A 15,188-nucleotide genomic window follows, 5' to 3' on the forward strand; every position below is an offset into this window, starting at 1 on the left:
GAATGCCCTCGAGGCAACAAATTTCAGTTATTGGAGAGAACCATTTATGTGTAATTATTCATCATTATTATTCTAACTAGTTAGGAACACTCGTGCTGAATGCGCCTCACCTTTCTTAAACTGCCCCCCTTCCACATTCTTCTTAACTGTCTCTCTCCTCTCTTCCCCCAAGCTTTCTGCTTCTCTAGCTTCCAACGTAGATGACTGACTCATCACAGTTTGCCTAGAACTTTCTCAGTTTTAGTATCGCAAGTCCTGCAGCCTGGGAAATCCCTCTGTCCTGGTTGGTCACCTTACTCCAGAACCAGGTACTACAATAGTCTTATTGTACTCGTGCCTTGCAGGTATTACCTTGTAATTATGTATATATATTTTCTAAATGTCATTATAACAACCCTGATATATTGACTCAAATCATCAGATCGCTAGAATCCTTGATCTGAACCACTTTGAAAAAAAGGCTCTGGGGTCTTGAAATATGCTAACCATCGACTTGGTTCTTCACTTAAGGTGCATAGAGCTAGTCTTCATTTATTTATTTGTTGGTTTATTTAAAAATTTGAGAAAGTAAATCTGATTGATTTAATCAGTTTTGCTAGCTCTAAAATGGAAATTTCTAGAGGTAAATTTATTTTCTTCTTTGCAAGTATTTTCTGGGGAGCTGATGCTTAAGAAGGCTAGAGTTTATTCGACTGTCACTGGAAAGGGCTAAGCAGAAGGTCTTTGAAATTCCACTTCTGCCTTTTCTTTTTGCATATATATTTAATAAAAATTTTTTAAGAAGTAGAGGTGAGGCCCATATAGCATTCAGTGCACTGCCTGGAGTTACCAGTATATTTCTTGCGTAATAGGAACAGTCACCAAGAGGATCCTGTAACACCTTTGGCTGCCTACAGTGGGAAGCAAGCAGAAGTGTATGCTGTCGTAGGGTGCCTGCAGTTTGGTTAGTAACAGACTTTTTGGTTTTGCCTCAAGATAAGACTAAGCAATTCCTAGTTAACTGAAATTAATCTGAAGTTTGAAATCTACCCAAATCCCATAACCAACGCTTAAAATTGTAATTAGTCTACCCTTGTGAGTTGTTCTCTCTCTCCAAGAACTAGACAAGGAAATGTGGAGCAGGTTATGAAGGAGGCAAGAATCCTGTGCTCCTGTATTCTGCCTGGAGAAAAAGAATGCGTTTTCGTCACCGAGAAGAGTAAAAACCGAGAAGCAGAAAGGTCTTAGATTAAATGGTGACACTTTTATCAACAATGTCTCCAAATGGAAAGCATAGAGGAGTGATAAAAAGCACAGCCCCGTGCTGAATGGCCTCAGTTTAAATCTCAGCTCTAATACTCACCAGCTGTGCGCTTGCACAAGGTGCTCAACCTCTCTGGGCAACATAATAAGTGCCATATGGGTGTTTATTAAAGAAAAAATATTGAGGAGCAACCTGGATTTCAGAATGCAGATTTTCTCAGTATTTCCAATCGTGAAAAACAGTTAAGTCATTCCAAATTTGCCAGAGGAAGTGGCATTTTCTCTGAGACTGCATATCCTTGGTAACTTTGCGCCCTGAAACAACATATATCTTAGTGGATTAAACTAGGTCTGGAAGCAGATAAAATCCAAATTCCAATACCATCTCGGGGATTCATTAGCTTGAAAATCCAGCCTGTTTCTTCATCTATGACAGAGGCCAATAAATGACAGGCCACAGGCCAAATCTGGCCTACTACCTGTAGTTATAAGTAAAATTTTGATGAAACACAGCCACATAATTTGTTTTCATATTATCTGTGATTGCTTTCACATTATAAGGGCAGAGTTAAAGACTATTCTGCAAGGCCAAAAATATTTATTATTTGGCTCTTTATGGAAGGCATTTACCAACTCCTGATCTATAATATGAGAATAATGATATCCTGATTTGTTTTCTGGGAATGAGATAAGATAATATATAAGGCAGAACTCTACACATAGTCTAGGCTCAATGCAGAGTAACTATTATCATTAAACAGAGAATCAAAATCTCAACTTTATAATATTATTTGTTAGTCTTGTTTGTTTACTTGTTTTTTTGGTCTTTTCTATCTTTTCTCTACCTAGGCCACTCTGTCCAAAAACAAAATATGAGCTTGACTTCCTCTAACTTGGATTAAACTAATCTAAGCACCCCTCCCCACCCCCCATAGCTGTCTGTTTAGGCAATTTCTATGGCTCTATTCATTCAAACTATCAGGGTTTATACCATATTGTTTGGAAACATTTGCTTTATATCTCAACGATTCTACAGGAAGCCCAAAGATTCTTGCACCAATTTCTTCTCAATTTTTTATTTTTTATTTAGAAATAATAAAATAAGACATAATATATAAAAATATGTACAATCCATGGTTTGTGCAGTACAATAGGAAGACTTTAGATACAAAAAGACGGCAAACGGGAAAATAATAACTATCATGATTGTCAAAAGCCGGGATTGTTCAACTCGTCCAGAGCCCAGAGCTGAAACCCAACAGAACTAGAAAAGAGATTCTAGTTGGGAGTGGGGAGGTGACGGTGCAACACTTGTTTTTTTTTTTCACTTTAACAGTATAGACACAGAGTGAAAAAGAACTCACTCTACTTCTCAGAACAAGCTTTTTACCTTTACTGAGTGGCTTATAATGAAATACGAACTGACATTTGTTATTTGAAAGGGTAACATGATTTGGGGGACAGAGCTCATCGGAACAAACATCAAGGTTTGGGATGGGAGTTTATAGAGAAGAAAGGAAGTGAAGGGAAGAAATAATGCATTAATAGAATAAAAACAAAGTAAAACAAACTTTCTCCAGGAATTTGGAAATGACTACAGTGCTATGGTGACATCCTTAGAATGTCTGATTCAAGTATACTCTTAGAGGGATAGAAAACTATTCCTTTCTCAATAATCAAAATAGAATTCACTTTGTCTACCTCTTGTTTAAAAATAGCATAACCAAGAATCTATGCCTCCTCCCAAAAATATAATGCCCATCTAGATATGGGCAAAAATTCTTTAAAAGGGAATAATTCCTAAGTAAATTCAGAAGGGGTTTGCTTGCAATAGAGAAGCAACACGTATCTGGAATAGACCCCAGATATTCACGATGAGTCTCTTCAGTCTGCATTCTAATGACGTGTACACTAATTAAGGAGACCCAGTCAACAAGGACAAACGTTTTGAAGGTAAAATGCAGCAAAAAATGTTGTGCATTACCTGTGTCTTGGCTCTTGACAAAGAAAAATTGCCATTTAAAGCTTGTAACTGTTAAAATACTAATAACTAGAAAAAGCTTTCAAATGATCAGTCCATGCTGAAATAAATAACAGAAGAACATAGCAATACGAACCTTATAAGGCTGGTAAATATTTGCTAAAACCATGCTAACCGGTAGCATATAGGTACTAGCTCTCAGAATTGCTGCACTGAAATTATACTTTCTATGGCAATTTTTTTCCTTTACAGACATCTATTTACATTTGGCTTTAAATATGAAAATATCTGATAAACTTTATAAAATGTACACTTTAAAAACATAGCTTCTGCAAAATTTTCTTGAAAAAAAAAAAAACAAACCTGTGCACCAGAAATGTTAGATTTTTTTTTCTCTTTTTCAGAAAGAAGTTGAAAGATTTCCCTCCCTCATTCTTGCCCCCGTACCCACCCCCTCTCAAATATCTCAAGTCATTTGAAATGGCAGCACTGTGTGTTTGGGAGGAGCCTTCTCTCTGGTCACCCCCATTCTCCACCGTATCTTCATTTAATTTACTTATCACTGAATACTCTTTGGTTTGATTATTTTCCTTTGCAAAATATTGAAATAGCAGCAGCTGAAGCCCTCGATACCCTCTCACTGTCAACGGCCAAATGGTTGCCTCTTCTATAAATTCTCTTGTCTACTCAATCCCAATCCCTCCAACTCTCTACTCAACTTCCTAAACCTGCCTTTAAATTTGGATTTAACATAGCATCCACACATTTGACATCTCTATCTTGGATTCAATGAAAATAACACCATAGCTTTCAAACCCATTGACTTTGAAGGCTGAGAACAGCAGAAACTGTCATATTATTGCAGGCACCTCATTCAGATATGGCTGTTCGAAACCAGAGACCATCACAAACATCAAGTTACAAAACACAGGATTCTAGAACAAGCTGTTTTTTAATGGCATACAGGGATATAATACCATAAGAGAGTTGATTTTGAGACTCCAATTCAAAAGTCAGCAACACGAGAATTCACCAATAAAGAACTTTAAACCAAAAAAAGAGTTTCGCTATTGAGCCAGGCCGGAAAAAAAATAAAAAGTTTCTAGCAAGTCAGGCAGCCAGGCAGGAGAGGCTTCTGGAAAACAACATGTCCTTAGTAACCTGCCTTAGGGCTCCACAGGCGACAAGGATCAGCTCAGATTCAATCAGGAGTGTGGATTCATAAGAGGAAATAATGCTTTTAGGCCATTATCTCCCTTACTTGTGACTGTGTTATATGTTTTATGGCTCTTGTTGACCCTAAAATACTGAGACATTTTCGTTCCTACCCTCTACCATCAAAGAAAGCAACCTTCCTCTCCCTGCTGAATACTTGAGCTGACGTGCTAGATCAAAGTGTCTTGTCCTCATCTCACTGCCTCTTCATTTTGGCATCGGCAGCAAATACAGACACTGTAGGACTCACTCCAGACAGACTGATTGGAAGAACCAGCCTAGAGGCCAGGTGTGGCATCTTTTGAAGGCAATGTCAGGTTAGAAATGTCCTGACAGTCAGGGCAAGGAATTCAGCCGCAAGGGTTTAAACCTATTTGTCTTTCATGTTGGATGGCTCAGTTTTGAGGATGCCAATAACTTCAACCTAGGTCTTGTCTTATGGAATAAATTTTGGAATGTGCAAAAAGGGAAAACCCAGAAAAGTCTAAGAGCACATACCATCTCTCACCTTCTGTGTTAGCCTGGCTGGCACTACCTCACAGGAAAGAAAAGATGTTGATATTGTGTTATGTGTGTGTGTGACTTTTACTTTCCCTTTCCTCTTCCTCCTGTAATACGAAAGTTACATGAAAGAACACAATTTAAAAAGCACTACACTTACTAGACTCTGTGTATGATGTTCTATTTTCTGAATAAGGTGCAAAAGGAGAGGGCAGTTCAAGGTCTTGCTGAGGTTCAAAGTTATTGTCTCTTATTTCAAGGCAGCCGGAGGGCTTTCTTTCCTTTTTAGTATAAGCTCCACTGTGCAAAAATGTGCATTATCTTTGGTATTTATTTTAGGTAGTCTAACTTAAAATTTGAGATAACCCATTAACATCATGGAGGGAAAAAAAAACAACAAACCAACCCAGAGGCTACCATTTGGCTAGTGTTACATAATGCCCTTATGTAACCAAAGAGAAAGAGAGAGAGAGAGAAAATCAATTCTAGCAAACAAATTACTGGCCTCAAAAAATCAGGCTCTCGTTTTTGGCAGCTAATAGCCAAATACTTGCCACTTTGAAGCGCATGTCATGAGCTTTCAATAAAGTTCAACACTGACTTTTAAATTACACGAAACAAAAACTACACTGCAACAAAAAGACAATTTGTGTTCATGTAGTTAGCAGCTTTTCAAAAATTAAGGCAGAGTCTTGCCTTTGTTATGCCATTAAAAACATTCTTGTTCCCTAAAGAGAAGCATTCTGGATAAGTCAAACACCCAACCAAGGCTTGCCTGCAAGTTCAAGTTTTGTAAAAACACAAAACAAAACATAAAAACCCCATAACTTATTCTACAACACGTATGTGCCATCAGGTCATGGGGAAGCATGTTAAGTGCTTTACATGAATCTTCGAGCTTACAGTCTTTCTTTGAAACCACTGTGTTAGCCTCAGTCCCTTGTGGCCACTTGCCTTGACCCACCTCTTCGCCAGTACCGTCGTCTGAATAACTGGGGCCTTTGACCAACAGACTGTGTTTTAAAGTAAATATTCCAGAGAAGGAATCAGTCAGTCATATCTCCGATTCTCGCCGTAAGGGCCTGGGCTCTAGAGGTACACTTGCCTGGTTGTGAAGGTCTATGTCAGGGGGTGTGTCCGTACTAGTGCTTTCTGGAACTCCATTTTCACTGTCATCTTCCTCTTTGCTTGTGAGAGCAACTTCATTTTCATAGCAAAATGAATTAGCATTTGAGAGAATATATTTCTTTTCTGCTAAGTCTCTGGCGCTACAAAGGGGAGTGTTGGGTACTTCATAAGTCTTGTGGAACCTTGAATAGTCCACTTTGTAGTAATGCTTCTCTTCAAAGAGTACAGGCTCATAGCGGTGGCCCCAGAGGATTTCATTTGCCAGATATGAGCTACGGCACTGTGTGGTCATGGCGGTGGCTTCCACCATGCCTTCCAGTATCACAACAATTTCAAAGTCTGCATTGTCAATGTCCTGTTTACTCAAATCATATAAAGGACTGTCTTCATCTATTTCATGGACTATAGTGATTGGGGATACCAGAAATATACGGTCAATTCCACTGTCAAACCCGACATTGATATCTATTTGATCCAGGGGGATGTACTCCCCTTCAGAAGTAATTCTGGATTTGAGGAGCTGTGCGCGAACATGAGCTTCCACCAAGTGGCTTTTCCGAAGATTGCCCACTCGCCACATCAAACAGAGCTTGCCATCTCTCATGGCGATCACAGCATTGTGACTGAAGACAAGAGTCTCATTTCTCTTCTTTGGCTTTGCCATCTTTGCCATGACTGCACCAATGATAAAGGCATCAATGATGCAGCCCACGATTGACTGGAATACCACCATGAAAACAGCAATTGGGCATTCGTCCGTGACACACCTGAAGCCATAGCCTATGGTTGTCTGGGTCTCAATGGAGAAAAGGAAGGCGGCCGTGAAGCTGTTAACCTCAGACACACAAGCTTTGCTCTCTTTAGATGCATCCAGATCCCCATGGAGCAGAGCTATCAACCAAAACACACAGCCAAAAAACAGCCATGAGAGAATGAAAGCCAGGCAGAAGATGACCAGCATCCACCGCCAGCGAATGTCCACACATGTGGTAAAGATGTCTGCGAGGTACCGTTGTCCTTTCTCACCCACGTTAATGAACTGAACATTACAGTGGCCGTCTTTCTTCACAAAGCGACTCCTGCACTGTTGTCGAGTGTGGACTTTACTCTTGCCGTTCCCAAAGCCATTTGCAACCGCCATGGTGGCCAACTTCATGCCGTCTTCTTCCGAAGAGACAATGCTATAGCGGTTGGTTCGCACACTGCCCATCGCTTCTGCTGTGGACGCCAGTGCTTCTGCTTTGGAAAACAGTCTGAGTTTTTGCAAAACCCTTTGGAGAAACAGTTTTGAATGTTCAGTGAAGACACACACATGCAAAAAATGTAAGGAGAGATGGAGGTCTCCAGGAGCCTTGAGGTTCTACCAAGGTCTGTCTACTGACATGCAGAGTTACCTTAGCAACTCAGCTGACATCCAGAGAACATGTCCTGCAAAAAAAGAGAGATCATTTATTACAAAAGAAGTCATTATTAACGGGTTCTACTCTCTAAGCAACATTTGCTAGCAAGACACAGAGTCAGATATAGATAAAAATACTCAGCATTGAATTACAGGACTTTAATTTCTTTGTACTCTAAAAAATATTTTTTATTTTATTTAAAAGCATAAAGTCATTAAACTTAGAAGAGTTAGTTTTTTGTGTCAGTCTTTCAACCAAAAGTTCAGGTCATTTTTCTCTTATTTTTGGCCAGCCGTCTAGAAGATCCTATTTTAACAATTTACTTCTCCTCTCTTAGCCTCTTCTTTTGCCTTCTCTACTTTCTAGGGTCCCAAATTATTAAGCAGAAGAAAGACTTTCTAAGTCCAAGATTTGTCACGAAGCTTTAAGAACTCAGACATTTCTAGAGAACATTTCATATGAAAGCAGAATATTAATATTAATTGAGTTCCAGGTGCATTATGGGAGACTCTTAGAGCCCTTGATGACATGGTTGAAATCGGAAGGAACAGACTATTTTGTTTAAATGATAAAACTGAGTAGACAGCCCTTATAATCATCTGAAATGGATCCCAGTTTCTGGAAACTGTTTGGGCTTGCTCCATCACTTCGCACACTTTAAAGCAGGCGCTATGCAGAAATGCCTGATAACATCTCTGTTAGTGCAAATGATTCTGACTTGAAGATGCAGGTTAGCTCTGGGGGAAAGAGAGATTCTGTTGCCTAGCAATAAGAGTCCTGAAATTCCCTGGAGATGGGACTGCCATGTGTAATGAAAGGCTAGGAAGCAAGCACCTTTGTGCCAAAGGACCAGGTCTTTATCGGATTGAGATAAGGCAGGAACTCATTTCATGCGGGTCCAATCCTGTGTTTTCCCAAACAGAAACAACTTTGTAAGAATAGATCATAAATGTCAGTCAGCTTACTTTCACTTTGAGGGCTGCTGTTTGCTATATGCTCCCATGGAGAAGGCACACACCTTTACCTAATGTGAACAAATAGTAGTTTTCAGTTTTCTCCTCATGCCTCATTCTCCCCTGGATAAAAACCACCTATTTACTTTAATTTTCCATCTTCGTTCCAAAGAAACTATTTTTTCCTTGACCAAAAGAAAGTCTAAGGTGTTTTCTTTACCAAGTATAAACTAATGAACTAATATAGCATAGAACTAAAAAGTAAAAGTGATTCTCTCCTTTTCAAAGAACCCACTCTACCTCCTGTAATACGGGGGGACAATGAAAAACAGATGGAAAGGATCAGAAATTTGTTGAAGCCCTGATAATGAGACTCCACTTTTCCTTTCTCCCCTGAAACCACATTAAGATGAAGCAGTTAACAGAATCGATTTCAGCCCAGCCAAATACAAACAAATAAAGCAAATCATCAACCCTGTTCTGTGCACCCCCTTAAACAGAGGCAAGGTGCACTGTCTTTGAAAATGCCTTGTTAAAGTCTTTTTCACTTCTCCTTCTTTATCCAAGTTATTATGCAAGAATGTGCCCCAACACATTTTTCCTGAGATTAGTCATCTGTGAAAATTGCAATGTGTGTTACATTTTGGCAGCTTTTGACACCTAAGTGATGCCCGATTTCAAAGTGCCTTTGAATTACTTTATAAAAAGAAGTTACTGTGCCTTCCCAGTCTTCCACCTGCTTCAATGTTTTGTCTGCTTCCCTATGAAGTTTGTACTTGGACAAAAGAAACAAGACTCCTGTTCCTCAGGGTTCTAGATCCTGGACATGGAAAGAATTTTTTTAACAGTGATTTCAGCTTATTTGGCTCATATGAAATTGCCAAACATTTCTACACAAAAACAAAGATAATAATATAACATCTAATGCCAGTATACTTTCCAAAAAAGGGGAGAAACGAGCCTCATTTCAATAATGCTTGCATCCTTGAGTTCTGATTGACTTCAGAATCTTATATTATAAGCTGACACCAAGAAATTCCCTTTTCATGATTCAAAACAATCCTTGCATCTGAGTTACCATTAGGGACCATGTGTAGACAGTCTCAAATTTCTTTTGACTTATGTCTGCACTCTTTCCAGATTAAAGCATAACAACCATATGAAATCTAAAGACTGAATTACGACCTTCCAAAAATCTTGACCCCAGGACATTAGTCTGAATTCCACAAAACACACAATACCAGCTTCCTACGAATAGCTTTCCACATTTAGAACCTTGAAAATAGCCTGTATTGAGCGACTATTATCGTCTTATTTCCATTGCTAATGACAGAATCTGTTCCACATGCGGAGCATCATTTAGATATTTTACCATTTCTGCCTGGAAAGGGGAAAAAACAGCTTTTTGGCAAAATGGAAACTTTTGTCACTTCAAATAGATACGTTCCAAAACAGATTTATGTGTGTATATGTATGCACACACATTATGTATATTCAGACTTTTGTGGAGCTGATTTACATAGCAAAAATCTAGAACATGACACAGTTTGATAGGGTAATGGTCTCAATATTTCACCACAAAAAATGCTCTCCCTATCAACCTGCCTACACGCCCGAGTGGCTTTATGCATACAGAAAACTTCCTTGCCTGCTCTTTTCTCATTGAAAATCACCAATTCATGAGCATCTGGGAAAAACTTTCCTTAGGAATAGGGCTTTCGTGCAATTTTATTTTAGGCATATATTCATAATAATTCTCTGAGAAACATTTGATTAAGTGTAGATGAGAACAGTACGCGACCTGACTCCTTCATGGCTACTACTCAGGAGAATTGGTATCTGATTTGATGAACAATGCGTAAATTCTCCTTTCAGCCAAAATATCTAAGGGCCTGATGTAAATTTAATAGACACAAATAATCATTTTACCCAGGCCACAACCAATGAGGTAGAAAGTATTTCTGGGAAATGGAGAGGCTACATGTGGTGCTGTTCATGTTAAGACTATTTATAGGCTGAGCCAAAATTAAGCATAAGCGATGGAAAAAAATAGTCCAGTGTTTCAATCTTAGGTAGATGTTAAAGGAGAGAGAGCTATGGATAAATACAAGGTCAAGGAGATAACATGGTATTAATGAGTGACTGAAAATCAATTTTATCATATAGGAAATATTTCCAATATGGATTATAAAAACCAGAAAAATGTAATTATGAAGAATAAATGAAAATAGATGCCTCAATATATGCTCATGATGTGCAGTGAATAAGAAAGTTTCTAACTAAGGATAGGAAATAAGGATAGTAAGAGAAAGTGTACTGGGCTGACACAGAGGTCTGCTAATGAGTGTTTAGAGCGGCTATTCCCCAGCTGACGCCATATAGAGCAGCCTGAGTGTGCTCTGGGCACATGTTGCTATGTGCGCACAACTGCTAGCAGGCAACCTCTTAGAAGCTTAGTAAACAGAAGGGAGGGGGAGGGGAGAAGGGGGGGCATAAATAGATACCCATTTATCTATGTGAGCACCATAACATTTATACTCAACAGCGCATGTAGCATCCCTGAGCACTTGCAAAGGCTGAAAAATACACATATTTGGTGAACAAAAATATACACTAAAAATCACAAAGGTGAAATAATCCATCTGTTCAGGAAAAGATGTGGTCAATCTTTCAGGCTACTCAAAAGTCATACAAGGACGCTATAGCTGACCAGGGATTCCACAACGGGAGAGGCTGAAGGAAGGAGAAATACTGTGTGTTCTTAAAAGGAAAAGCCAAATTCGCAAGAGTTTAGAAGAAATATTCCTACGGATACTAATAACATAAGACAGTGCCACCAAAACATGAGGGGGAGGGGCTGAAAGCAAAATGAAATGACCTTGACCCCAACTCTCACCCCTCCCATCATCCTTGAAGTAACATCTCTATCTCCTGAGCATGGAGATTTTTCTGGATAATGGCAAATATAAATAAAATCCTTGGGGTGGGGGTGGAAGTGATCAGGAAAAAACTAAATGCACAGGTCATATTCAGCAGATATGCAAAGGTTAATGAGAGGAAATCTGACAGCCTATTGATTATTAATGTAAAAGGAAAACAAGAGGCAAAAGGCAATATGCGTTCTTTGCATACCCAAAACACGTTTTCAAATAATGCGTTATTTCCTAACAGGTAAATTCTGAGTTTATGAAAATCCCCAGGATTCACAGCCGTATCCTAGTTACCATCTTACTGATCCGCTTACCCAGACACAGACATTAAACTGCCCATTTCCTATCTCTATTTTTTTTCAGTTGTCATGATGAGTCCACGTTATGATGCAATCTTTTTTCAGAACCAAGTCGTTTTGACCACTGTGCTTCCCTGAAACCACGCTGTCTCCAACTTAAGTATTAATACTATTATTTCTAAGACTAACAAGTTGCTTAGGGGAGAGTGACATATGATGTGAAAGTTTTGCGATCTTCAGGCTCAAATCCAACTCGGGCTCCCGCTCTCTTCCCCAGCAACGCAACTTTGAGACGCTCGCTCTGTTTGGAACGCGAAGCTGCGCTTGAAGCAATGACAAAGGAAAGGGAAAAAAAAGAAGCCGAGGATCAACTAGCGCTGAGTCCCAAGGTTTGCCAAGGTTTGAGACCAGCGTTCTAGACGCGTGCCCCTCCTCGTTCCGCCCCCCCTTAGAGCGAGAACCGAATGCAGGCTCTCTCGCCCTTGTCTCCAAACTCAGTATCTCGCTACAGCTGGTGCATTGGAAGTTATGAGCACAAACAGATGCTGCAGAGAAATCTGTTTCTATTGCTCAACTGTTCCAAGCATGTCTCAGTATTTTTAGCTCTTGGGGATGTTCTGGTGCGCACACAAACTCTATAGGCATGATCTGGGACTCCGGAGCGTGAGTGAGTGCTACAACAGCGTGACAGCTGGGCACCTCTGGAGCAGCGGGAGAGGGTAGGGTCGGGGACGGCAGCCCGAGTCCATTCCCTAGGACACACAGGCAGCGAGAGAGAAGGAGGGAAGAAAACACACAGCAGCCCTTACCTGTTGCTGGCGCAGGAGCATGGGGACATGGAGTGGAAGTGAGGGGTACAGAGGCATGTAAGATCCAGTAGTTTGTAAAAGCGAGTGAGCCCAAGCAAACCAGAATTCTTAAGACCCAGCTTGCCGGCGCCGGGGAAGGCGGCGCGCTGGCCAGGGCTCTAGTGCGCTCTGCAATATCCTGGGCTCTTTTGAGGCAGTCCACGAGATACCGGCCAGCCTGGCTCCACCCCCGGCCGCTGCCAGCCAATCGCAGGGCGCCTGGCCTCGCAGCCGGCCCCGGGAACGCCGGCGGGGAGGGGAGGATGCTACGGGCCGCCTGCGAGGAGAACCTGCCGCCGCTTCCTCCCCCTCCGCCCTCCAAGCCCGGTCGGGGAGTCCGGCCCCAGCTGGGGAGGAGGAAGCTGCGCCCCAGCTGGGACAGCAGCAGGTGGGAAGCTCCGCAGCCGGGCTTTTGCGGCCGCCTAATTGCAGCCTGGCCTTGGGCAAAGCTTCCTACTCCGCTCGGAGCCCCACACTTCCCTTTCTCTCTCCTCGGTGGCGGCTGTCCTATGCGTGCTCCTCGAAGGGCCTGCGAGGTGCCAATGCCGGGGCGAAACGTTTACAGCCGGGGAGGATTGCATTTCAGCCCGGGCGCGTCTCCCTTTCCCCTCCTTCCCACCCAGAGCTCACGTCCCCCGAATCCCCCGCAGAACCTGCGGTGGCGCGAAGGAGCCGCGAATTAAATGGGGAAAGGGACCGGGACCGGGACCGGCGCGCGGAACCCAGCTGGATTTAGAGGCACACCAGTGTTGCAACTGCACAGCCGCTTGGCTCTTTTCTTCTCCCGACTGTTCGTGAATTACTTACAAAGCGCCTAGACTTCTCTGAACGGTGAACGACTCCTTCCCTCTCGCATTGTCCGCCCTCAATCTCTTTCTCCACCACCGCCCGGCACGCTCTGCTGATCTAAAATCAGAGCAATTACAGAGTAGTGAATTCTCTGGAACAGCAACTCCTACAGCCACTCAGCTCTGCCCTCGCATCAGCGCCTCCCAGCCCTCATTCCCAGCAACCAGGCAAGAGCATGCAGACCCTTTAAAAACCCATGTCGAGTTCAGTGTTAACCCGGTCTGGATCCTGGAACGTTACAGGATTTGTTTGTGTGTGAGTGTGTGTAAATTGAAGAGTAAGTGCACAGGTCTCTGAGAACTTTGGTGTCATAATGAAGCTTTGCTGTTAGAGGACATAATATCTTTAGGAGTCTTTTCCTTACACCGAATTCGAAATCCCTGAGTGTGTGTTGAATGTTTATTTTCTCAAGCGACCAAATGCGCCTTTCGTGCAGTTTATTTAAACCTCTAAAAGACCTCCTAGAGTTGCCAAACTACTTCAACAAACTAGCTTGTACTCTGAGCGGCACAGCCTGAGTGTGTTTTTGTGCGTAGGAGAGGTGAAACCGACAATTCAAGGAAGGGTCTGCGCCGGTGCACCCTGGTGCCCACCTCCTAGCCTCATACCCACACATGGCCCCTAGGAGGTGCTGGTGAAATATGCTGAGGTTTTGCAGATACGTACTTCGTCCTCCGTTAGCAAGTGTGCCTCTTTCCCTAGCACTGAGCAAGATACTGAAATTACAAGCGTGTGGAATAGGTTGTGGACGACGTGTGACTGCTCTGATAGCCAAACGCATTGCTGTTTCATTCCGTTTGTTGAAATTACACAGTACTTCAAGCCCTGTAACCGGTTGTCTTGCCTTTTAAAGGCCCGTGCGTGGGAACAATGCCTCACACAAGGGAGGTCTACGTTAACATTTGTTAAGTCATGTATTGTTTATAAACAGCTTGAATTAACTCAGCAACATAGGGGGATGTATAGGAACCCAGGCTGTAACCCAAAGCTCAAAGAACCTGGAGATAGACAGACTAACGCTATACAGCCAAAGGACAGACGATGAGTAACAGCTCGCTCCACTGCTTCTGAAATGTGTTTCCTCATGGATTTCTGCTAAGAAACAGGCAGGAGAGGTCTAAATAATCCCTTACAACATATTAAGCCTAATTGGAAGGGGGCTATTAATCATTTATATATGTTCTTTTCTTTATTATGATTCAGTCTGTGCACTAGTAGATGGCTAAGAATTTTCCAAACCTTGTAAACTCAGAGAGGCAACACTTTTATTTCCAGGTAACGAGTCTTTTGGAGATCTGTCACTCAGAAAGAGATGCCATTTTTCTGAAATTTGGATTGGAATTGTTTTACTTTACTATTCGACTCCAAATAAACTGAATACAGAAAGTTTCATATGATAGGAAAATCTTTAAAGAAAAGAATACAAAGTTACAAGATTATGATTGGTTGTATAAATTTAGTTCTGGGAGGGGGCAAATAAATATATGTTTGCTAATCTTTACCATCAATATCACTCTCACCTCCCATATGCAGCAAGGCTTATTTCTTCAAGTAGAAAGTTAGAGAAAAGCTGATTATTTTAATAAGCAGCTTCCCAATCTGAATAGAATTTTTATGTTAATTATTTAGCTAATAAGGAAACATGAATGGTTATATTTTGTAGGTAACTGAAACTTTGTAAATGCATGATAGCATTGATTAACTCCACTGCTTCATCTTATAAAGAGTAAATATAAATGTGCATTTTAACCAGTAAGTGACTTTTCACTGTGTTGCCCCTTAGGAAAATTCTAGTGTTCCGAAGCATTCAGTGCTTGGGTAAATACGCTTTTTGGAGCCCTG

The 15,188-nt window shown here is 41.4% G+C and overlaps 2 protein-coding genes across 3 annotated transcripts in view; one reads left to right on the forward strand and one right to left on the reverse strand.

Moving 5' to 3' along the window:
- Positions 1-2,302: 2,302 nt before the first annotated feature.
- KCNJ2 (potassium inwardly rectifying channel subfamily J member 2) lies at positions 2,303-13,501 on the reverse strand. 2 transcript variants are annotated; one of them, XM_014739069.3, is made up of 2 exons: positions 13,305-13,501; positions 2,303-7,495 (listed from the first exon to the last, which is right to left on the reverse strand). In XM_014739069.3, exon 2 carries the CDS (start codon positions 7,275-7,277, stop codon positions 5,994-5,996), a length of 1,284 nt encoding a protein of 427 aa, XP_014594555.1. In that variant the 5' UTR covers positions 7,278-7,495; positions 13,305-13,501; the 3' UTR covers positions 2,303-5,993. The 2 variants fall into 2 exon arrangements, with proteins under 2 accessions (XP_014594555.1, XP_001498662.1); XM_001498612.6 differs by lacking the exon at positions 13,305-13,501 and adding an exon at positions 12,459-12,707.
- Positions 11,573-15,188, forward strand: part of LOC111775599 (uncharacterized) — a 55,423-nt gene continuing 51,807 nt past the window's right edge. Inside the window, exons 1-3 of the mRNA XM_070226671.1 lie at positions 11,573-11,591; positions 11,890-12,048; positions 12,578-13,513. Coding sequence (XP_070082772.1) covers positions 11,573-11,591; positions 11,890-12,048; positions 12,578-13,233 — 834 coding nt within the window. The 3' untranslated portion in view covers positions 13,234-13,513. The remainder of the gene's footprint in view (positions 11,592-11,889; positions 12,049-12,577; positions 13,514-15,188) is intronic.

The sequence above is a fragment of the Equus caballus genome, chromosome 11 (genome assembly GCF_041296265.1).
Source record: "Equus caballus isolate H_3958 breed thoroughbred chromosome 11, TB-T2T, whole genome shotgun sequence".
Classification (NCBI taxonomy): Eukaryota; Metazoa; Chordata; class Mammalia; order Perissodactyla; family Equidae; genus Equus; species Equus caballus.

What these genes read in the sequence shown, in the direction of transcription:
- KCNJ2 (XM_014739069.3), bottom strand. Translation starts at nt 7,277, where the DNA reads ATGGGCAGTGTGCGAACCAACCGCTATAGCATTGTCTCTTCGGAAGAA.